The following is a 24,570-nucleotide window of genomic DNA, read 5'->3' as shown; positions in this document are numbered from 1 at the left end:
TCTTCCAAGGAGTGGCTGGGTTTGAACCACCAGCCTTCTGGTTAGTAGTCAAGTGCCTTAGGCACTATGCTACCAGAGCTCCTCATAGCAACCCTATAGGGCAGAATACAACTGCCCCACAGGGTTTCCAAGGCTGTAAAACCTTACAGAAGCAGACTGTCTCATGTTTCTTACATAGAACGACTGGTGGGTTTGAACCACTTGTTTAAGCAGCTGGGTGTTTAACCATTGCACCACCAGAGCTTCTATATCTGAGACTTGACACACAGACACTCAACCTACAGAATCTCTTCCTTTCATGAGGTAGGTCCATGCTTAACTGACCATCGATTCTTCTTTGTAAACTACCTTCTAAATTAGAAGGCTGATCTTTGGGAAAGGCACATGATTCAGTTGTGTGTCCCCTCTGGCCTCCTCTTCCAGGAATTTCTGTGTTCTGCCTTGTGCTTCTCATTTCCTCTCTCTCCCCTCCTTTCAGTTGCCTGTGATTTTACACAATTGCCTTCCCATTCCATCTATGCCCTCGCACTGAGGAAACCTTCCCCCTAAGCTGTACTTCAATCTTCTTTGGGCACAGTTCGAATCTTGGATTTGCTATGAGCTTGCTGTGTGACCTGGAGCGAGGTCTCCGGGCCTCAGTTCCCTTGTCTGTAAAGAAGTTGCTACTGAGTGTCAGCTCGTGCTGGCCGAGCTCAGCACAGACCTGGACACAGCTCCTACTATGCTGTGGCTTCCCACGTTCTCTTCTGTCTTATTCTGAAGATCAGTGTCTTGCTTTGCTAGTGTGGCTATCACAGAAACAATGCACGGGGCTGGCTTTAACAAGTAGAAGTTTATTTTCTCACAATTTAGGAGCCAGAAGTCTGAATTCAGGGCACTGGCTCAGGAAGCCTCTCCCTTTCTGCTCTGGTCTCAGCTTCTCCAGCGCTCTCCATGTCCCTGAGCCGCCTCCCCGTGGCATCTCTCTGTCCCCATTTGTGTTTCCTCTTCTGTGTCTGATCTGCCCTTTGCATATCTCAAAAGTCATTGGTTAAGATGCACCCTACACTGATGTGGCCTCGTTAACACAACAAAGAAAGCCCTGCTCCTGAATGGAGCCACCTCCACAGGTGTATGTACTCACTACCCTTGAGTCATTCCACTCACAGAGACCCCTCCTTGGGTTTCCAAGGCAGTATCTCTACAGAAGTAGATTGCCCAGTCTTCCTTCCGTCCACAGGTGTAGGGGAAGACAATTCATCCCTTAAGTCGGGAGATATCCTTTCTCATTCACTGCACCCCACCACCACCACCACCCCCAACACCATCACCACCACCCCCCCACCACCACCCGTGCCCCACCTCCTCTGCCCTTACCTGTTGTCCCTCAGCTGGGGAACCCAACAGGGAGCTTGCAGGTACCTTTCTTACACTACATTAGTAAAAGTGAAATTTCCTTGTATTATTTAATAATGATATGTTTTTGCTATTTTTAAATAATGGAAAATGTGTGAACTGTGCCTCTCTCCCTTAGTGCCAGGTGCTCCATTACTGTAAATTGTAAAATAACATTTTAGTGAGTAATATGCCTTCTTCAGGTCATCCATCAAATATATGTCATCTTCATTGTTTAATTGACGCTTATTCTCCCCATTAAGATACAAGCAGAAATAAATTTCACTTCCTTCCCCGTAGATGCAATTTCATTTCGATCACACGCGTCAGTGGGAGCGATAAAACATCAATTAAGCAATGAATTCCTGACAAATACATGGCATTTGATACATAATTACCCCTCCAATCTCATTTTCCCCAAGGCCAAGGTTTCCTGAATCAGTTACATTCCAGGTTCACCCGCTAACACAGGGCAGGAGCAGTAGGCCCAGTTCCCTCAGGCTGTGTGTCTGGGGCTAACTGAGGAACTCCCATCCAAATCCCATCAGAATTCAGATCGGGAAATGGGCCCTAAAGGGCAAAGGTCTTGCATGGGGCACCGACCAAGGGTGCAAGCAGAGGTAGGGCCGCAGCCCAAATCTGTTCACTTTCCCCCACTCCAGGCCGTCCCAGGGAAGGCTGGGAATGCAGGGTAGGGAAAACTTCCTTCTCTGTGTACAAGGGAAGGGAGGAAGGAAGGGGTGGCCTTGGGAAAGCTGGGTCTCTGGGTGTATCTCAGAGGAGAGTCACTCTCTGGGAGACCTAGGGGTGGGGGGAAAGTGGCAGACGAGGCTGTCCCTGCCCCCTTCTCTCCACGCCAAGCCACCCCACCCCTAGCCAGCCTGGTGACCTTACTGCAAACACTCTGAGCTTCTCCCATTGCTGGGCTCCATGCAGGCCCTCGAGAGTCTGCTGGTCTGGGCAGGAAGAGGCAGCTTGGGGACGGTCATGGGCCGTGTGTTCAGTGCCAGGAGAGTTGATGAACCCCGTGCAGTAGAAGGAAGAGGAGAGAGGCTCCACTTTGCTCAGGTTCAGGCGCTGGGGGCCTGCACAGGAACACAAAGTTAAGGCTCAGTAAGAGAGCTGACCAAAACCAAAAACCAAACCCACTGCCACTGAGCCGATTCCGACTCATAGCTACCCCCTCTGGGTGTCCAAGGAGGTAAATCTTTACGGAGGTAGATCACCCCATCTTCCTTCCACAGAGTGGCTGGTAGGTTTGAATCGCCAACCTTCTGGTTAGTAGTCAAATGCCTTAGGCACCACGCTATAAAAGAGAGCTGAGTGTGATAGGAAAAAAAAAAAAAAAACATCACCCAGCACACCTCCCTTGAGAGGAGCCGCCCAATGGCGTGCCTGGAGGCAGCATTGAAACAAATTGGCTCCCAGGCCAGTGGGTGGGCAGTGCACACAATCCCAAGAGTGTTAGACATTTAGGGGCTCCTGCGGCCTGGTGGAGCCCATCAGAAGCTTCTTTTTAAGAAGGACTGTCACAATCAGACACTGGTGTCTGCAGAGGGAGCATTGTGCAGGCGAGTGAGATGGGCCATGCCTGAAGTGTCATTTAAGGGGATGTTTAACTTCCGGTCTCTGTGTCTGCAGAGTAATTTTCTACAGGCATGAAGGATAATAGGAGGGACTCGCCTCATTTTGGCAAATTGCGGCAATTTTCCCAAGACTCAGACCCCTGCATCACCTGCCCCCACCTGTCTATTTGGACCACTTACTGCCCCAGATCAGCCCTAATAGACGCTGTTTGTTTGGCCCAAGCCAAAGGCCAGCCTTGTTTCCAGGACAGAAGCTAGAAGGAAAACCAGCGTGGATGTCTAAATCACAGCCAGGACTCATTACATAAATGATATATTTACACAATTGATCCCTTTTCTACTGGGTAATTAATTCGACATCGGAACTCCTAACGATTTAATTGTCATATGTTTAAACTGAAATGGTTGCCACAAATTTCCAAAGACAAGGAACAGGCTGAGGAGAGGGCCTCCTTTGGTTCTTAGCACTAGGGTAGAGTCCTTGTCTTAATACTGCCACCAAAAGGAGGAAAAACCAGGCTGGTCACCCCAAAAGGGTGACCATGCCAGTGTGTGTCTGTTTCAGGGCACCCTTGACTGGCTGGCTTAGGTCAGGTAAGGGATAAAAAGGCCTGGTGTGAGGGGAGTGAAGTCCAGAAGCAGTGGGTTGGGGTCCTGCTTCCACCAGTGAACAGGTCAGGGATGCTATTCCACCCACAACCCCTGGATCCTGCAAAAAACAAAAAACATCTCCCGTCTCAGCCCCTGCCCACCCCTGACCCGGCCTGCTTCCGATGAGCTTGCTTCCACCTGCAAGCACCTGGGCTCTTTTCTGGAGTCCGGACAGTGTTGGGGCTCCCGGAGCAACTTTACCAAATGAGCAGGTGGTGCCTGGCAGTGGATGGCCCTCAAAGGGCAGCCCTTGGCCAAAGTCTGCCCGAAGCAGCAGTAGAAAACCTTGCACTCTGGTCTCTGCCAGCGACAATTCTTGGGCAAGACTTACGCTCCCGAGCTCCCTTCAGGATCGGAACGGGTCCATCTTCCGCTGAACTTGGCCAGAGATTATTCATAGGCCTGGTTCCGCTCTCCGTTCCCAGTGTCCCCAGGAGCATGTCCTTAATCAACCACTGGTCACAGATCCTCACCCCAGAGGCTGCTGTGAGGACCTAGGACAACCACTGTCCAGCCCAGTGGCTCTGACAGGTCCTTTCCCGATCTGTGCCCAGAGCCACCAGCTCAAAGCAGACACAGTGCAGCATGATCCCATCTCTTATTAACGGTTGTTGTTAGCGGCGGTTGAGGCAGCCCCCATTCGTGGCGACCCACGTGCGACAGAACGAAACGTTGCCGGCCCTGTCCCGTCTTCAGGATCCTTGGTCTGCTTGCGTCCGCTGTTGCAGCCGCTGTGTGTTCTGAGGCCTTTCAGCCTAGGGGCCCAGCCCCCACACTGCAGCAGACACCATGCCGTGATCGTAGTGTTCTCACTGACCGGCTTTCAGAAGGAAACCACCAGGCCTTTCCTCCCAGTCTGGCTCTGTCTGGAATCTCAGCAGAAACCTTGCCACCATGGGTGGCTGCTGGCGTTTGAAAGACTGGTGACGCAGCTTCCAGCACGACAGCAACACATGGGCTGCCGCAATGTGACAGGCCAGTGGTGAAATGCAATCTTAAACCAAACTAAACCAAACCGAACCCACCACCAAGTCGATTCTGACTCATTGTGCCCCTACAGGATGGAGTAGAACTGCCCCCATAGGTTTTCCAAGGTTGTAAATCTTTATGGAAGTAGACTGCCACATCGTTCTCCCGCAGAGCAACTGGTGGGTTCGAACAGCTGACCTTTTGGTTAGCAGCCAAAAGCATTAAACCACTGCACCACCAGAGCTCCCTAGTTGCGTTCTTAGCACTTCTATTTCTCTCTCTCCCTGACTCCATGTCTAATGAGGTACCAAGTCCAGGGGCCTTGCCTTCTCAGTGCTTCTCAGCCCAGCCCCTCTCTTCCATTCCCACGGCCATTTCCCTGGTTGGACTTTCATCATCTCTGCCCTCAGCTGTAGCCATAGCCTCCTCCCCAGGCTCCTGGCCACTGGATCCTCGGTGCTTCAAGGCAGCCGCACTCAGATAGCAGATGTATATTCAGAACTACAGCTCTGATGCTGCAGTGTCCCTGCTCCAATACCTTCTATGGCTCCCTATTGCCAGAAGAAAGTCCCAGCTCCCCAGCCAGCATCAGGATTCCCCACGACTTGGCCCCAACCTGCCTTTCCAGCTTATCTCCTCCTCCTCACACACTGTGCTCCAAGACAGCAGCCCTGTCAACCCCTATTGCATTTGCTATTATCCCCTCCACCCACATCTATCTTTCCCATCTTGACAATTTGGTTTAAAGGCCACCTTCCCTTCCCCACTCCCCACCTGTGAGACTTTCCAAGACAGTGCATGCTCTTGTAGGACTCACATTCTCACATCACACCTGGCCTCTCTGTACCTCTGTGACAGCACTTACCCTGTCCCCCTGGACTGTGAAGTTATTTATATCCCCTGGTTGTCTTCTGTACCAGGTAGCAAGACAGGAAGGTCCCAGAGAGCAGAGGCCACATCTTGATCATGTTTGTGGTCCTTTAAGAGAAGACTGATACATGGGAGGTGTGCAATATGTGTTTGCCAAACTGAATCAAATTTTCCAGCACTCCAGTCATCCCGTAAAGGAGCTCTTGTGGTGGAGTGGTTAAGATGTTTGGCTGACAACCAAAAGGTCAGTGGTTTGAACCTACTAGCCCTACTCTGCTGAAAAAAGATGGGGTGATCCGCTTCCATAAAGATTTACAGCCTTGGAAACCCAACGGGGTTGCAATGAGTCAGAATCAACTCCACGGCAGTGAGGTTGGCTTTTTCTGAGTCACCCCATGCTCTAGAAGAATGCCACCACCCAAGTCAGGGAGTGTCAGGTGCAAACCACACAGATGACAGTATCAGGATAGTTTACCTAATCAACCACTAAATCCTTTCAGAGTTTTAGAAAATGCTTCTTTATGTCTTTTGGGGAGATGTTTGCAGGGCTAGATTTGCTTTAGGCATTGGTGGGTCAACAGTCCTTAGCTTCATGGTCTACTACAGCCAAGGCAGTGACCAAGTGCTATGACCACACCTGAGTTTCCCTGGAGAATTAAGAGGGATCATAGCCCAGCCAACACATTAATTTGGCCTTCCAGCCTCCAGAACTGTGAGGCAGTCTATTTCCATTCTTAGAAGCCACTCAGTTTGTGTATTTTGTTACAGCGCATCTAGGATACTCAAACACTGTCCTATGTGGGCCACGGGGCCAGGCTTTGTATCAGGCGATCCAGTTCAGATGAGGGCTGAGAGGCCGAAGCTGTCCCCCGTGGTGGGGAGAGAGTTTCTCACGAGCCATCAGCTGACCTGGCAGGCAGCACATCAAGCAGTCCTTCGTGCCCCTCCCGGCCTGCCCGACACGGGCAGAAAAGGACCTGACTGGGGAGACTGGGGGAGCCCCTGAAAGGTTGTACCAGCTCTAGGGGGCTCACCAGGTCAGAGGCTGTGGAAAGAAAGGTCTCTGGATGGTGCAGACAGTCTGAACTTGGCTAGTAACCCAAAAGCTGCCTGTTCAAACCCACCCAGCAGCCTGGCCAGTGGCTTCCATAGAGGTTACAGCTAACTGGTTCTGGAGCCTAGGCAGTCTCTCCAAATGAACCCATAAACAAACAAATGCCTCAAGAGGCCGTGGAAAGAATAGATCTGCCTTTGGTGACTGGGTGGTACATTTTTTTCTGTAACAACTTTATTGTGATATCATCCCTATATCATAGGGTTCACACATTTAAAGAGTGTGATTCAATGGTTTTTAGTTCATCTGTTCACAGTTAGACAACCATCACCATAACCAATTTTACATTTTCATTACCCCCCAAAAAAATGAGTACTCTTGTACCCATTAACAGTCACTTCCTATTTCCCCCCAACACCCTCAGTGATGTTGATGACATTCATCGTGTGAGGCCACCATTGCCACAATCCTCACGATACCTCATTACTTTCTGTCTCTCTGGAGTTGCCTCTTCTGGACATTCCATTTCCATGGCATCATGCAATCTGGTGTCCTTTGTGATCAGCCTCTCTCCCTCAGCAGCATGTTTTCAAGGTCCACCCACGTCACAAGGTGTGTCATGCCTCATTTCTCCTTACTGCCGACTAATATTCCAGTGTAAGAATATGCCAATTTTTATAAATTATTTGAGGGATGAATCCCATACTCTTAGACCCTGATGAATTTACAATCATTTCTAAACGTAAATCAGGTCACACCACGCCACTGCTGAGCCACCCCCAGGGACACTGCACAGATGACATCATAGAGACATTGAGTCAAAGAAGCCAAACTCAGAAGGGCTACGTACTGGATGATATTGTTGAAATGAAATTGTAGAAGCAGGAAAACTCATGTCTCAGGATACAATCCAATCAGTGGTTGCTTAGTTGGGGGTTTGGGGAAATTGACACAAAGGGCCACCCACAAGAGGACCTTCTATGCGCTGAAAATGCCCTCCTTCTTATGAAGGGGCTAATTACTCAGGTGTCTATGTTTGTCAAAGTTCGTCAGACTGAACCCTTAGAATGTGTGCATTTCATTCCATTGTAAACTACTCTCAAAATAGTTGATTTAAAAAAAAAAACCCTCTGTGGATGAATGGATGAACAAAATGTGGTCCATCCATACAATGAAATATTACTCAGCCATGAATAGAAGTTAAGTCCTGCCTGATCCACGCTAGGACGTGGATGAACCTTGAAAACATTATGCTGAGTGAAATAAGTCAGTTCCTAAAGGACAAGTCTGATATGATCCCATCTGTATGCAGTGTCTAGAGGAGGCAAAAGCATTGAGACCAAAGCTTATTGGTAGTGACCTAGGTGGAGGGGGTGGAAGCGGGAGTCACTGCGGGGGGGGGGGGTGCCTCTGAGTTTCTGTTAATGGCGGTGGAGTCATTGGAAAAGGACAGTGGTCTTGGTTGTGCAACATGATAAATGTAACCAACATAACCAATGTATGTAATGTATGAATGTAACCAACATAACCAATGTATGTAATATATGAATGCAACCAACATAACCAATGTCACTCAACTGTATGGCACTGAACTGGCAAAGGCTTTGTTATCTGTGTTGTGTATACATATGTTACCACAACAAAAAGTTAATGAAATTTTAAAAACTTTCTGTGTTGTTTCCCCTGTTTCTCTCAGAGTAAAGATAAAACTCCCATCAGGCCTACAGAGCCCCACGTGGCCTGGCCCCTCACCTCGGGCCTCTCCTATTACGTTCCCCTGGCACCAATCCTTCCTGGGACACACTACCTAACACCCACGTCTTTGGAGTCTTTGCTTAATCTCACTTAGTTAAATGCCGTCAAGTGGATTCTGACTCATAGCGACTCTATAGGACAGAGCAGAACCACCCCATAGGATTTCCAAGACTATAAACCCTTATGGAAACAGACTGCCACATTAGTCTCCCATGGAGCACCTGGCGAGTTCGCACTGCCAACCTTTTGGTTAGCAGGTGAGCCCCTAATCATTGCACCACCAGGGCTCCTTGTTGGAGACCTAGCACCCCTCAATTATTGAGTGAGGTCTCCTTGAGACAAGGGAGCACCCTAGGGCCCCATGGCTTTGTCAGGGGAACCCTGCAAGCAGGGGGCTCCCTTGGGGACTGGCCTGTGGGTTCTTCCCGCTGTGTGGGCAGGATGAAGATGAAGAGGACGACATAACAGTAGCCAACACCTAGATGGCGCTCACTGTATGGTCGCACTGTCCTTACAACACCCCTGGGAGGTGTGTGCTTTAGGGCTCGCTCCGTCTCCCTCCGTAATGCTCTCTGTGCCTCGGTTTCCTCAAACAGGAGCAGGAACAGTACAGACCTCACCGGGCATGCCGAGGACTCAGCAGGGTAGCTGTGTAAAGTGCTCAGCACGTGGTTGTTAACTGCTGTCCAGTCCACGTTGACTCTTAGTGACAGAGTAGAACCGCTCTATAGGATTTCCAAGGCTGTAACCTTTCCAGGAGCAGACTGCTAGATCTTTTCTCCCACGGAGCTACATACAATGGCCTCTAATAAGGAGCCCATGCCTGCTCCTCGTACTGACCAGGCAAACAGGGTCCTCTCTGACCCACAGTGACCTCGGGTGCATCAGAGTAGAACTGGGCTCCACAGGGTTTGCAGGGACTGACTCATGGGAAGCAGGTCCCCAGGCCTTTCTTCTAAGAGGCCCTGGGGTGGACTCAAACCACCAACCTTCTGCTTAACTGTTTGCACCACCCAGCGACTCCTCAAAACAAACCAAACTCACTGCCACTGACTCATAGTGACTCCATTGGGTTTCCAAAGTGGTAAATCTTTATGGAAGTAGATTGCCCCATCTTCCTTCCGTGGATAGGCTGGTGGGTTTGAACCACCAACCTTCTGGTTATCATTTAAATGCTTTAGTCACTGTGCCACCAGAGCTCCTCCTAAAACACTGCCGTGGAGTTGGATCTGACTCATAGAGACCCCTCCTTGGGATTCCAAGACAGTATCACTCTAGAAGTAGATTGCCCAACCTTCTTCCCCAGGAGTGACTGGTGGGTTTGAACTGCCAGCCTTCTGGTCAGCAGTCAAATGCCATAGGCACTACGCCACCAGAGCTGATATTAACTCTGCAATTATTGCTCTTACTCTGAGGAAATGGTCAGCCATTCAGCCACCCTAATCCACTGTCTACGGGATTCCAACTCACAGATACCCTATAGAACAGAGTAGAACTGCCCCCGTAGGATCTCCAAGGCTGGAAGCTGACTGCCTGCCTCATCTTTCTCCCGTGGAGATGCTGGTGAGTTTAAACCACCAAGTTTGGGTTAGTGCTTTAACCCCTATGCCACCAGAGCTCCTTTCAGCCACTCTAAGCACATACATAAGGAGCTCTGGTGGCACCGTAAGCATTGGACTGCTAACCAGAAAGTTGGTGGTTCAAACCCACCAGCCATTCTGTGGAAGGAAGATGGGGCAATCTACTTCTGTAAAGATTTACCGCCTTGGAAACCCAATGGGGGTTGCCATGAGTCAGAATTGACTCGATGGCTGTGGGTTTGGTTTTTTGGGGGGGCTGTAAGCACACGTAAAACAGATAAGGGTGCATCTGTGACCGAGGACAGCAGGGCTATGACCTGTCTCATCTCCAGGGCTTGAGCATGCTCTCAGGGTTGTAGTCACTAGCAGGAGGGGACTTTTGCAGCACTTCTGTTCTGGCCACATAGGAACAGATGGGAGAGACCCTTCCAGGGAGAGGATCAGAGGAGGTCTAGCCTGGGGCACCATTTCCCCAGAACCACAACCCCAGGCTTCTGTCCATGCTGCCTAGAAAAGAAGGGCGTGCAGGTCAGGAGAACCAAGCAGCAAGCTGGAGAGTTTGGCACTGAACTGTGACCCTCAGGACCGTTGAACTCTGGCCACGTAATTGTGGGGAGACAGTAGGATGCTTACAGCCCGCCCTGCACAGAGAAGCAGGTGCGCTGTCTGGGGAAGCTGGCCCGAGGAGGACCCTGCTGGGGAAATATGGCTGTTCACCTTTAAGAAGCCCCTACTACATTATGCTGAGTGAAATAAGTCAATCACAGAAGGACAAATATTGTATTAGTCCGTTATTGTAAAAAGTCAAGGAAAGGTTTCTCTATGGAAGACAATTTTCTTTGTTGCTCACCACAGGTGGGAGGGGAGGGGACGAAGTACTGTTAGATAGGTAGAGACAAGAATTGATTTGGGTGAAGAGAAGGGCAATGTTCCAAATGTGAGTGATCAACACAATGGCACTGAGGAAGAGGAAGACAGAGAGAGGTACATGGGAGGTGCAGACAACAAAGATGAACCCTTTTGCACATACAGTACTGCGTTGTCAGTGAAGGCAAACATGGGTACACGGGTGGATAGATGGGTGAACAGGCTGAACTATTAGCTATGTCTATGTAACGGGGAGTGTGTCCAAGACCATGTATAGGGCTATCAGATAATGTTTCTACAAACATATTGGTATGTTCTGTAAGAATTCCCAGGTATATAGTAGAGCTGACAAGGGACAAGGTTGTAGTCACTTCTTGGCCACAGCCAGCTACCCAGAGTGAGCAAGTAGTTGGACCTGTGGGTTCGGGACCACAGTCAAAGGGGACATCAAGATCAATTGGCATAACATACTACACAAAACACTGTTCCACATCTTCCTTTGGTGAATAGTGACTGGGACCTTAAAAGCTCGCAAGCAGCCATCTAGATGCAATGATGGGTCTCTCCTCATCCACAGCAAAGAAGAATGAAGAAAACCAAAGATGCATGGAAACAATTTAGTCCTGGAGACTGGTATTCCATGCGATCCTCAGCCTATACGACCATGAGACCAAAAGAACTAGATGGTGCCTGGCTACCACTGTCAACCACTCAGAGGGGGATCTATGTAGGAGACCCCGGATAGAATGGGAGAGTAATGTGGAACAAAACTCAAAATCATTTGGAAAAAAAAAAAAAAAGGACCAGGTTTGCTGGTCTGATAGAGCCTGTTGAAACCACTGAGACTATGGCCCCTAGCTGCCCTTCAGGTCTGGAATTGAACCCACTCCTGTGGCTTCCAGCCAAACAAAAGACAGACATATGAGCTGAACATTTATACTAGGTGGATACACTCCTTGGAGAGGTCAATCATGGGACAATAGAAGGGCTGTGTATGCACAGGGAGACAGTTGAGGGGGCAGGAGTGCATGGAGGAAAGGACACAGGGAAGAGGTAACTATGAGGAAGTGGGAGGGGAGCTGTTGCATTGGGGTAAATTGTAGTCAATGTCATGAGACACAGTGTATGTGACTGCTGTACGGAAAGTGAATTTGCTGTGTAAACTTTCACCCAAATCACTTTTAAAAAATCAGCAGCAGCAGCAGCCCCTGCTTACTGACCTACCTGTGTGCACATAAGGAGCACTGTGAAGCACTACTGGCTGCTAACGGAAAGGTTGGCGGGTCAAACCTACCCAATGGTTTGACATTAGAAAAACCTGGCTGTCCCAGTTGAAACAATGTGTGCATATGTGTATATGGACACGTGGGGGGTGTGCATATGTGTATATGGGTGGGTGGGGGTGAGGGTGTCATCTAAGCACCCCTTTGCCAGACTTCATTCTTTTGTATGAAAGTTGAATGTTCATCACTGGGCTGCTCCAGGGCCTCTCTGGCCCCTTGGTCCCTTATTCCACTGGGGAGAAGGACAGACGGTCTGCTCCACCTGGCCATCAGCCAACCTGTGAGGGCCCCTCCAGGAGTCCTTTGCCTGGGGCTCCTCTAGGTTTTGTGAAACATGCCATCAAATTCACCAGGTGTCCACCAACATTTTTAAAAATTGATTTGGGGTACGATCAGGCCTTCTGAAGGACCCTCATGAACTGGGCCAGTGCCCTGCAATGAGGTCTGTGCATTCATATCCATTCATTCATTCACCCACTCACTTACTCCTGCATGAACACGTCTGTTGCTGAGCGCCCACTCCCTGCGAGACCGTGTGCCGAGTCCTGGGGCCAGATACACAAGGCAGCCACCCTCCGACCCCCACCCCACCCCGAGAGTTCACATCTGCGCTGCAGGACGGGTCCCTAAAGGGCAGATCACAAAGGGAAACTAGAACGGCTCTAAAACAGGGACAGGGCACGGCGGGGCCTGAGAGGCAGGCGAGTCCACTTCCTAAGGGTGGCAAGATAAAGGTCGGCAGACACCTGCGATGATTTTACCCCCTGCTTCTCCCGGAACCCAGAAATAAAATGCTTTTCCTCTCTGGTCGTGGCCAGGAAAGGTAACACCGCCCTGACTTTAAATGCTTTGCACCCAGACTGGTTCTCCGGCCCGGCCAGCAGGTTTGGTTAAGAGGATGTCCCATAGAGGGCGCTGTTTGCCTGGCTTTGAACGGAGGCGTAGGCTCAAGTCAGCAAAGGCGCGCGGTGACCCCTAGCCAGTCCTCGCCAGAGGGCGAATAAGGGGCTGTGCCCGTACCCCGGGCCAGGCACCCACGGGCTTGCTCATGGCAGAAAGAAAAGAAAGATCTACTGGAAGCAACATCCCTGAAACTCGGGGGAGGTGCCCGAGGTGCTGACACCAAGAAACCCCGCTTCTCCCCTGTTAAAACGCGCGCACATACCAGTGCACCTGCGCGTCCCTGCGTGGGGGAGACAGTGGGAGAGTTTAGGGTGACAATGGGGAGGGAGGATCAGGTAGCTGCGCAGCAGGGTGCAAGGGGCAGCTGTCCAGGCCTCTCCTCCCGCCAACCTGGGTCTGGTCCCCACGTTGCTTTAAGCGAAGAGTCCACCTGCCCAGCCAGAACCCTCGCGGCCTTTTCCGCGACGTCTGCTGGACCTTCTTTCCCCCCCCCCCCCCCCCAGGAGACTGGAAGCCTTCCCTCACATCTCAGTTTCAAGGCACTTTCTAGGGGTCAGAACTTCGGTCAAGTCTGCAAGCTTCTGCCCCGTACCGAGCGCGTCTCCCGCACGCGCAAGCACGCAGAGGCTTCTCGGAAGCGTCCTGGGCCACGTGGCCGCCGGGTGCAGGCCCAACCACAACCAGCGTAGACCTGCGCGCGCCGAGCTATTTCTGCGATTGTGCCGAAAATGTCGCGGGGCGTCCATCACCCGCCGGGTGATCTTGGCCCGGTCTCTACCTCTCTGGGTGCCTACTTCCTTCTATAAAATCCGAGCGTGAGAGCACCCTGTTTGAGTCTCAGGGCTGTGATTAGTTCCAACTCAGGATGTGGATGGTGTAGCATTTTACAATGCGGTAAAGCCCTGTACAAATGGAAGGAGGCAATAACCACACGAATGGTTTATGGTAGCGTCATTTACAGTGCTTCCAGGTTCCCCGTGTGAAAATGGGGGACGCTACTATACTCGGAAGGAAGGTTGGGCAATCTACTTCCGTAGTGATACTGCCTCGGAAACCCAAGGAGGGGTCGCTATGAGTCGCGTCGGTCGGACTCGACGGCACATAACAACAACAACAATTATAGACGAATGTTTGCCGAAGGAAACAGTAAACGCACTCATCTAGAGTTGGTGGTGGAGGGTCCTAAGCCCCGGGACCAGAAAAGAAAACTTACCAACTGGGGACCCAAAGTGGCTACATCGCCAATTAGGCGAGAGCTTGTCCTAATGAAAATGAAACGGGGGGCACAAGAAGACCTCGGGTGAATAGGCCTTCCCCAAGGCAGAGTGAGGGTGATGGCCTCTTTGCCACCTGTGTCTTGGGAAGTGACCCCACGAGCAATTCGGATTTATTTGATCCCTAAGTTTAAAGTCTTCAATGCCTGCCCCACGAACTGCTTGACAGACCCGGAAGTTATCTTTAAGGCCGAAGGAGTCGAGTGACCGACCCAGCTTTCTCCCTCACAGGCCACACCGGGTTCTCTGCAGACCTGATGACCACAGGGACATGCTGCGGGCGTCTCTGCCACTGCTGCGGCCGAGGAAGGTACGTCGCAGTGCCTCTCGTTTCGCATGGATCCGTTCGAAGCGTTAGCAGCTCCAAATGCTGACCGGAGAGTCTTCCCGGGAGAAAGTGCCGCGGGCTCGAAGTTCGTTTCCGAGCCTTGGGCAGCGGCGGTCAGAGGCCAGCAGTGCCCTTCGGAACACATACGTCGGTGCCCGGACGCTGCTGCCCTAGCGGCTCCTCCGAGTGACCGTGCGGGCTTGGGCCGGCTCTGCGCGCCCACGCGGGTGCGCGGAGACGCACACCCTTTCATGCTCCTGCTGAAAGGCTCACTCTTCTGTTGGCCAGCACCAAAGCCCAAGGCCACGCGGACTCCTGAGCCCAAGGACTCACTGCAAGAACTTCCACCCCGATTCCTTTCCTATCGGCTAGATGGTGGGTGGGGGATCCACTCCTTCTTGGTGCACACTTCGTGGCAGGCTTTGGCGAAAATGCTGAGGCCGCCGGACCCCAAAGGGTAGGGAAGTTTCAAGTTTGCCGCGGGCCAGAGGTCGCTGCCTGCCGCCTGGGCCCGCGCGGTTTGGCTCTCCAGCCGCGTGGGGGCGGCGGGCCCCGGGCAGGCCCCTGGGGGCGGGGGAGAGGCAGCTGCGAGCGCGGATAACCCCGAGGTGACCCGGGCGGGCCGCGCCCGCCCCGCCCCCTCCCGCAGGCCGGGCGGCGCGAATCCGGTCCCCGAGCCGCAGGGGGGAGAGGGCGGCGCAGGCTCTGGGCGCCGCGGCTGTCAGTGCGCTCCGACCGGGGGCGCCGCCGGCTCCGCGTCCCTCGCTCGCCTCCTGCGCTCGCCCGAGCGCTCCGAGTGCCCCTTTAGTGGGAGCCAACATCCTTTTGTGCTAATAGGCTTGTCCTCATTTGCTGCCTAATTGGACTATATAAAGCCAATAACAGGCGGGCTCTTATAGCCCGAAGCCAAAGCGCCAAAATCCGAGCGAAGGCGTAGAGGGGGCGGTGGCGGAGGCGGCTGCGGGGCCGGGGCTCGGCTGCGCCTTCGCCTGCCTAATCCCATTTGCCTTTGTACGCGCCCAATCGCCGTATAGTCCCCGCATTTAACTCGGATGACATTTTGATTTCATCATTAGCATCCGGCGCCGGATTGACGCAGCCCCAAGCCCGGGACTGCGCTCGCCGCCTCCTCCCCGGGAGCTGCCGCCGCCTCGCCGCCTCGCCGCCCCGCTCCCTCGGAGCAGCGGCCCGGCCGCTCCCCACCCGCTGCCCCCTCCCTTATGCGCGCCCGCCCCGGCTCGGGCCTCACCCCGCCCTTCCGTCGCTCGATTCCCGCCCGGGGCGGCCCCCTTCTTTGCGCCCCTTAGTGGAGTTCCTTTGATGGTCTGATTTCCAACCTCCTGCCAGCTCGCCCGGCCGCCCGTCTGTCCCGCTCCCTCCCTCTCGGGGACCCGGAGGAGAGGGGACTATGCCGGAGCCCGGGCCGGACGCCCCCAGCGCCGCCAGCGCGCAACCCCCGCCGCAGCCTCCCCCGCCGCCCGCGCCCAAGGAGTCCCCGTTCTCCATCAAGAACTTACTCAACGGAGACCACCACCGGCCGCCCCCCAAGCCGCAGCCGCCCCCACGGACGCTCTTCGCGCCGGCCTCGGCCGTCGCCGCCGCCGCGGCGGCCAAAGGGGCCCTGGAGGGCACCGCGGGCTTCGCGCTCTCGCAGGTGGGCGACCTGGCTTTCCCTCGCTTTGAGATCCCGGCGCAGAGGTTTGCCTTGCCCGCGCACTACCTGGAGCGCTCCCCGGCCTGGTGGTACCCCTACACCCTGACCCCCGCCAGCGGCCTCCTCCCGCGACCCGAAGGTATCGACCTCTCTTTAAACTTTCGTTGCCCCCTCGCGCGGGTCCCAGCCCCGCCCCGCGCTTGCCGCTCCCTGCCGCCCTGGGGTTCGCTGTTGGCCCCTGCCTGCCCCTCCTGGCCACGCGCTCGGTTGCGCGGCCCGGGCACCCAGTCCCACTTGGGGAGAAAAAAAAAGTGGAGTTGGAGCTCGGGGCGCGGCGCGACCCCGGTAAAGTGGCTTCGGGCGCGAACTGGGGGACTGCCCGCAGCCGGAGCAGAGGACACAGCCGGCCTGGAACCGGGGGCCATCAGGAAGGCCCCCGCGTCAAGGCGAATCCCTCCCTGGGCCCTTGGCGGAGGACCTAACGGCAAAGAAGGAAGAGGCCGCACAGTGCCCAGCCAGGTCCCTCTCGCTCGTCCTGGGGGGGAGGAGGGTCCCAGGACGTGGGTCCCCAGTCTGACCCGGCCGGGAAAGAGGAGGCCCGAGGGGGCAAAGAGGCCTCGGGGTCGGAGCCGGCGGCCAGCGCGGGATGGGCAGGCTGCTGCCCCAGGTGCTGGGCCTGGCTGAAGGCTGTGTCGGTGTGCGTGTGTGTGCGTCCGTCTGTCTGTCTGTCCGCAGCCTCCGAGAAGGCCCTCCTGCGAGACTCCTCCCCCGCCTCCGGCACCGACCGCGACTCCCCCGAGCCGCTGCTCAAGGTCGACCCCGACCACAAGGAGCTGGATTCCAAGAGCCCGGACGAGATCATTCTGGAAGAGAGCGACTCGGAGGAAGGCAAGAAGGAGAGCGAGGCGGCGCCGGGCGCAGCCGGGGCGAGCGTGGGCGCGGCGGCGGCGGCGCCGGGCGCCGAGGACTGGAAGAAGGGCGCCGAGAGCCCGGAGAAGAAGCCGGCGTGCCGCAAGAAGAAGACGCGCACGGTCTTCTCGCGCAGCCAGGTCTTCCAGCTCGAGTCCACCTTCGACATGAAGCGCTACCTGAGCAGCTCGGAGCGCGCGGGCCTGGCCGCGTCACTGCACCTCACCGAGACGCAGGTGAAGATCTGGTTCCAGAACCGCCGCAACAAGTGGAAGCGGCAGCTGGCGGCCGAGCTGGAGGCGGCCAACCTGAGCCACGCCGCGGCGCAGCGCATCGTGCGGGTGCCCATCCTCTACCACGAGAACTCGGCGGCCGAGGGCGCGGCGGCCGCGGCGGCCGCGGGCGCCCCGGTGCCGGTCAGCCAGCCGCTGCTCACCTTCCCGCATCCGGTCTACTACTCGCATCCGGTGGTCTCGTCTGTGCCGCTACTGCGGCCCGTCTGAGCCCCAGGAAAGGAGGGGAGGAGCGCCCGGCCCCGGGAGAAGACTGGGCTGGGCTGCCGGCCGGGTGGAGGGCGCCGAGTCGTCCAGCGGCCTTTGGAACCCGGGGCTTCGGGTGCGCGGGCCCGGCCTCCTCTCCCCAAATCGGTAGCGTTTTGTAAGTATTTGCAACGCATTTTCGTGCAATTCACCCCTATTGGATTTGAGGCGCTTCTCCTCTTAATTTTGGTTTTGGTTTATATTAAGAGAAAAGAGGAAGAAAACAAAAGTTCCGGATCAAATATTTCGTCTGAAAGCTTTTGTAAAATGTCCAGTCCTCCCACTAAAAAAGAAAGAAAGAAAGAAAGAAAAATTGCACTGCGCTGTGGCTTTTTGCTTTTACTGTCATAGGAGGAAAATAAGCGCAAATACGAATCCTTCTAGTTTATTCATTTTCTATAAAAGTGTCTTCAGAAGTCCGGAGAGAGCAAATCCGTATTGTACTACCTTTATTTCTGGACTTCTGGGTACGGTTCCGCCCAGTCAATTATCCTTCCCAATTTTCAGAATCAGAACACACTTCTCAAGAGCACCCCTACTCAGGCCGCTGTTCCCACTGGGACGGGTCTGTCGCCATTGCCCCTCCAGTTATACCCACGGTGACCGAGGGATTCTCGAACTCAGTGTTTAAAGAGAAAAGGCAGCCCAAATCAGAATTCTGTGTATTGAATCTGCTCCACAGCTGGCCCGTTTTGAGTGGTCTTATTAATTAGTAGGGTGTTTTTTTTTTTTTTTTTTTTGGTGTGTGGGGCGGTTCACTTGCAGTAAATTGTTATCAATATTACTGTTATTTTCTTCTCTGTTTGGAACGTGATTTCGATAGTAAAAGGAAAAAGCAAACTCTCTTTCCCCCTCTCCCTCATCCTACCCCAACTGTTATATTTTGACCTGTGCAATATTGGGCAAAATCTCCTGTCGGCTCTCTTCTTCCTCCGCGGAGGGAAGCAGGCGTTTTCACGGTGTGATCACGGTCGTTTGTGTAGGAAGACAAAACCAAGCAGAGGGAGGAAGGGGAAGAGGGCAGGTGGCGTGTGCAAAAGGAGGAAGTTAGTCAGACTCGAGCGCTTTAAGTGAAGGACAATCAATTTAGGATAATTTTAACTTATTTGATAAATGTACAGCTTTCTTGTAAAGTTTGCCCTCGGCCCGCCGGACTCCTGGCTCCCACCCCCTCCATTTCCTTTGCGTCTGTCTGCTACACCTGTTACTCTGTTTCCTTTCCCCTCATCGCTCCACCTCTGCCCGGGCTGAGTTCCTTTTTAAGAAAAAAGAAAAAACCCACCAAATATTGTTACACTGAATGTTGTCGTGAAATTGAATTAAAAAAAGAATAAGAAAAAGAAAAGCGAAGCCTTTACAGAGTGTGTAACTGCAGAAGGTTTGCCCCAAGCAGGTGTCTCGGAGACTTGGCTGTTTGCTCTCTGCTGCCTCTGCGGTCCCTCGCGCAGTCCGACCTGGACGCACGACCTATAATCCTGGAGGCAGCAGGGACAGAGGCGGCTTTGTTTGCGACCAGGGGAGCTTTCTGCCTAGTATTCCCTGGCTTGCAAAGCCCTGCGAGCAGGGGGCGGTGCGGGCGGAAGGGGTGAGGACCTAGGCTTATCTAGTTTTCCAAAGCGAGCGAAGCGAGGAGAGACTCCGCGGGCTGCTGTTTCTGAGCGCAGGGCTACAGCCTCGCCTTCGCTCCCAGGCCGCGCGGGCCCTCCCGGAGCCGCGCGCTTCTGGCCGGAGCACCCGTGGGCACTGGTCAGAGGCTTGGGAGCCTAATGGGCTCGGGTAGCCTCTAAGGTGGAGACGGGAAGAGATGAAGTCCGGCTGCGAGAAGGCAGCTCCAGGGAGACCGACTAGTCCTGGGGACTGCGGCTCCGGGGTGGAGAACCTTCCCCAGGCCCTGGGAAACTACTGTTCCCGGGGCAGCAGATACAGGGGCGCAGTCCTGGAGTGCGAGTGTCGGGGAACAGCAAGGACCTAGTCTCAGACGGCCAGGCCCTTCTCTGTCCAGCGGCCCGATGTCTCCAGGGCGGCCTTTCTGAGCTCTCTGGCCCTGTCGCGCAGCGCGCTCCAGGCGGCCTGGAAGCGTGCGACCAGCCGGCCAGCGGAAGCCGGTGCTGGGTCGCCCCTCGCCAACCTGCGTTACCGCCTGCCTCCGAGCTGGGGGTCCTGGCAGGGCATGCTGGAAGCTGGGGATCCAGAAGAGAGCTGGAGAGCCCGGCAGACGGCGCAGAGCAGCCCGGCGAGTACAGCGCAGGGCGCGTCCGCTGGGGAGCGCCTGCCCGCGCTCCTGTTCCTCTCCTAGCGCTTTGCTGGTTTCTCAAACGCAATCGACACAATTGATTCTACTCTGGCTGAAACGTCGAGTATCGTTTTCTGTTGATGGAAAACCGCCCCCAAATAAACCGTCATGCGTATTTATGACAAAATTTTAGCCTCCAGTGAAGACAGACCTCCCTTTATTTCTCTCTGGTTTGGAATAAAAACGCTAGCATGTGTCGTAAATGAAAAATAAACAGAAATTCGGGGTCAAAATATGTTGTGCCTTGTGTTACCTGCAAACAGAGTGATGCCTTTTACTGTTGGCAATACTAACTGTGGGACAGGCCAATAACAGCTCATTAAAAATAATGTTGCAATAGCAAACACTTTCTTAGATTTTTACAGCCAGAACATGATGTTATCAAACACCAAGAATATACTTCTCTATTTGTGTGTGGATTCTGGAAAACGGTTCTTGACTGACCCGGTCTTTACAAAGTTGAGAAATAACTGGTCCTTCCCCCCCCCCAGCACCTTTATCCTTTGTCCCATTTCTCCTGCCCCCTCCTACAGGTGCACCCCACTGCCTGCAGGCACAGCCTTCACTGAGGGTAGGGGTGCTGGTTGGTGCTGTTGTGACCTGGGGATGGCTTGTGAGTCAGGAAGCCAGTCTAGGTGTGGAATTTCTAACTCCCTTCTGTTGGGTGGGGATGGTGATCCCTCTCCTGGCACCAGAGACATTGAGCCGCTGTGGGGATCCAGAGCCCAGAAAGTGGTCTACCAGCCAGCATCCAAGACAGGACCTGTCTTTCCGAGGCCTTTGTGGCAGGAGAGGCCAAGGGAGCACTTGGTGGCCTTGTCACATCGCAGAGAGCTGGCTGGGGTCATCTTCCCCCATCCAGAACGCCTCCCCTCCCAGCCACCTCCACAGGGATTGCCTGGGCTGTGGAGCCCACTCACCAGAAGAGGAGCACTTGGGGCAGTGGGAGTGCTTTCCCAACTTCCTCTCCGACCTCCTGCACCCTAGTCCAATGTAGCGTGCTGAGCAGCCTGCATCCCCTATCCTAAAACACTGCATTGACATCCCACGTTACCCTTCCACTCCCTTCAGATAGTGGAGCCCAGCCTTCTCTCTGCTCACCCCAACTTCAGAGCTTTCTTCGATCTGCAACCTGATTAATCCTCAAGTCACTGTACACAGGATTGTCTTCGTGCTAAACCCTCTGTGCACCACCCAAACAGATACACATGCAAACAACACACAGAGTAATCTCCCACCTGAGTTAAACATTCACTGCCCTGTACACACAACTGCATTTAGATGTTGTAGCAGACACCAGGACAGACACCCATGTCCACAGGCTCCCGGTTCACCCACTCATCTGTGTACTTGGCTTCACAGCTATCGCTAAGGCACAGTCCTGCGCACCCTTTTTGAGGTGACCCTGGGCAGCTGGTTTTCTCTGCTGGCCCCAGGCTAAGGCAGTCAGGAAGAATCCACAGGAAAGGACTGGACAGGGAGCAGGTGCCTCCCACCTCTGCTGTCAGAGCCTGAACAACCTCAGCGGGATGCTGGCCCTCCCTCCTCACAAGCACCTGGGCCAACCAGCAAGCCTGCCACCAGCCCACTGCAGACCTGGTAGTCCAACAGGGGTCCTCACTCTCAGGCAGGGTCCCCAAGTGGCGGCTCTGAGAGCCTCTGGGAGACGTGTGAGCTGTTTCTGTTGGCAACACAGATGTATTTCTTTTATTTGGTAGTAAATAGTGTGGGTATGTGTATAGCAAACAGCAAGACAGACATAAACTGCCTCCTGCCACTGGGTGTGACTGGCTAAGGGGCCCAGGCGAGGCCTAGGCCAGATAACCCCTCTTTCCTTGGGAGGCAGGAGGTAGAGTGGAGAGAAGGAGAAAGAGGCCAGAAGGTTGGTGGGATTTACTTTCTCTTTTGCCGGTGCTGGGTGGGCAGGCCAGGGCTTGAGCAGCCCGGCCCCGAGGGCTACGCGGCCTTCGACCTTAGGTTCTCTGGCTGGGCTTCCCCGGCTGAGCCCCTTGAGTGCGGGCCTAGCGCTCCTGCTACCACCCCTGCAAGTGGCCACCTGAGCTCCTCTGGAAACGCCCTGCAGGCCGGAGGCTGTGTTGGGCGCGCGCTTCTGGCCACGGAGACTTTTCTTTGCCCCAGCCCTCCCGGCCTTAATGCCCCGGCCCAGTGATGGGGAGGAGGCTCTCAGTCAGAGAGGCCTGAGCTTAGGCTCTGTAAAGTAGCTGAGGGGAAAACAAACCTACTGGGCCATGCGCTGCGGGGCCAAGGTACAGGAACCACGAGTCCCATCGAAATCCCGGTTTGGTGTCCATCGCTCAGCTCTACAGCCCCAGGGGACAAGGCCTGCGCCCGCACATCCACGTGGCCTCTCAGGGGCGCTCCGCGCGGCTCCTCCTCCTGGCTTCCTGCCCACTCGTCGCTCTGCACCCGGCCCCGCCTGCGGGCCTGCCCCAGCTTTCGGTGCCACGGAACCCATGAGTCTGGGCGTAGGCGTTCGGAAGTGTGCACGCCTTTGTGTGCGCGTGCGCCCATCTGGCTGTGCGGGATGGAGGGTGTTGACCTTTTGACCTGCAAACAGTTGGGGAGGTGGCAGAAGAGAGGCCAGGGCTGCTGTACTTCGTTGCTCTGCCGAGTGCCTCCGACCAGGATCTCAAATTGAGATTTGGGATGTCCTTGTACCCCGGCGCGCCACTTCTGCGAAAGTGCACCGGAGGCGTACAGGGCGGCGAGCTGCGACTGCGGCGGAGTTGAGCCCTGGATAGCAGCGTATCCACCGCGCTGGCCCTCACTGGGACCCATTTGTCGCTTGGAATTCTTCCCCACCCCCCACCCAGGAGCCCATAGAGTCCGCATTCGAGTGTCGGGGCGGTTTCGGAACCACAAGGCAAGGGAGTGCAGGAAGCTTCTGTGGCCTGGTCGGGGAGTTCCCCGGCCACACACACTGGTTGTATCGGTCTAGGTCCCTTCCTCTAAGCCGGTGCTTCTCCGAGTCGAAACGGGCCAAAGTCTGGGTCGCCGGGGTTCCTGAGGGCTTCCTTTGGGTTGTGTGGATGACTGGCAAAGGAGCTAGGGAGGGATGGAGAGAAGCAGCGATAGGGCAGGGCGCACAGCCCAGTGCGCGGCGCACACCCCGGGGCCACCGGAGCGGCTAGGTGGAGTCACCTGGTGTGCCTCACCGAGTGCTAATGTTTTAAAGAAATATCAAGGATCCCCTTCTCTCCTGAACGCCTTGGCCGCCTCACCCCCCCGTGGTGATGGAGTGCACGCATCAGATTTTCATCAAAGTTCTATTAAGTGAAACATAGGTTGCAGGGCACCCTTTGATTGAAACAGTTTAAATTTTAATTGTGTTTTTAATTTGACATATAGTTGCAGAAAGGAATGACACTGCGTCGCCAAGGGGCGGTCGATTTTCTTAATTTCTCCCAGAGGAATTGATGAGTCTATCAGGCCACTAGATTGGAAACCCATTAAAGCTCTCTGGTTAGGCTGTTAATTGGAACTTGATGGATGGGGGGGGGGGGTGTCGGGACTCGGCTATGCTGATCCAATCTTCCTGACTTTCTGTTTTCCAATAAATTACACAATTCATTTTCCAGCTGCAGATTACATAAATTGTACACCTCTGGGGCTCTCTTTTTCAAATAGGGAGCCCTTTTCCCCAAAAGCCTATTGCGAGATGTCATTTGCACCAAAGAACGCACAGCAGAGGCCCTTGAATGAAAATCGAAACATAATCAACGTTTATACTTAGAAAATTTATTGACATCATTTTCTGTGGTATTTCCTTATTTTAAAGTTTGGACGCGCCATATATCATAATCCACTCGCGTTAAGGGGCGGGGGGAGACTGTGTTTAATATTTATCGAAGCTTGATTCCAAGATCAAACTAGTTTATGGCTTCATCTGTCATTTCGGAGGGAGTCTTCTTCCAGTATTGGCCCGCTCGGCCAGCCTATTTCCCAACTGCCTCAGAGCAGAGAGGATCGATTTTTACTGGGCTTCTCGGCAAGTTTGCTCTGGGTCGCTTTAATCTTGAGCAACGGCATAATCTCGGGGCCTAAACTTTAAGCGGCCTTCCTGTCTCGGGAAGTTTGTCATTTCTTGGGACCCGGTGATGCCTAATTCCTAGGAGAGTTGTGTGGTGGGGGGATCCCAAAGTTGAGCAGGGGATAAGGGCAGTTAAACTGAATAAGGTAGTGGACTGCGTTGTAGGCGGAGCTATCCGGAGATGGGGGGGGGGGCGGAGACGCAATTGAAGGGTTGCCACAGTCGGGACCCGGAGACCAGGTGTGTGGGTGGGTGGGTGGGGTGGGAGTGCCTGGATCCCATGCTTCCTGGAAGTACATTTTGCTGGGCTCAGAAGAGAGGTCTAGGCCTTAGTTGTTGGCGACTTCTCAGGGCTCTCTGGATGTTCGAAAGGTGGCGGGGGAAAGTCGGGTCGTGGCCTTCTCGGCCCCTGCGGTGTGGGTGTGACCGCTGTCGGTGTCAGAGGAGCGGGAGACCCGCGAGTGCCCAGCCAGGGGAGACCAGGGCAGTGTCCCCGGGGCTGGGAGCCAGAGTTCGCCTGAACCCTGCTGCTGGCCTCCCCGCCTCTGTTTGCCGCTCACCGACATCACTTCTCTGGCACAGTGTGTGTGTGTGTGTGTGTGTGTGTGTGTGTGAGAGAGAGAGAGAGAG

At 54.2% G+C, this 24,570-nt stretch overlaps 1 protein-coding gene across 1 annotated transcript; it reads left to right on the top strand.

Annotated features, from left to right (window-relative positions):
• The first annotated feature begins 15,902 nt into the window (after positions 1-15,902).
• Positions 15,903-17,560, top strand: HMX3 (H6 family homeobox 3). The gene is made up of 2 exons (XM_007936814.1): positions 15,903-16,287; positions 16,884-17,560. Exons 1-2 carry the CDS (start codon positions 15,903-15,905, stop codon positions 17,558-17,560), a joined length of 1,062 nt encoding a protein of 353 aa, XP_007935005.1.
• Positions 17,561-24,570: the final 7,010 nt, after the last annotated feature.

Source organism: Orycteropus afer, unplaced genomic scaffold (genome assembly GCF_000298275.1).
Source record: "Orycteropus afer afer isolate SDZICR_OR568_19922 unplaced genomic scaffold, OryAfe1.0 scaffold00038, whole genome shotgun sequence".
NCBI lineage: Eukaryota > Metazoa > Chordata > Mammalia > Tubulidentata > Orycteropodidae > Orycteropus > Orycteropus afer.
Note: the sequence above shows the minus strand (reverse complement) of the source record. Positions and strands in the feature narration are given on the sequence as shown.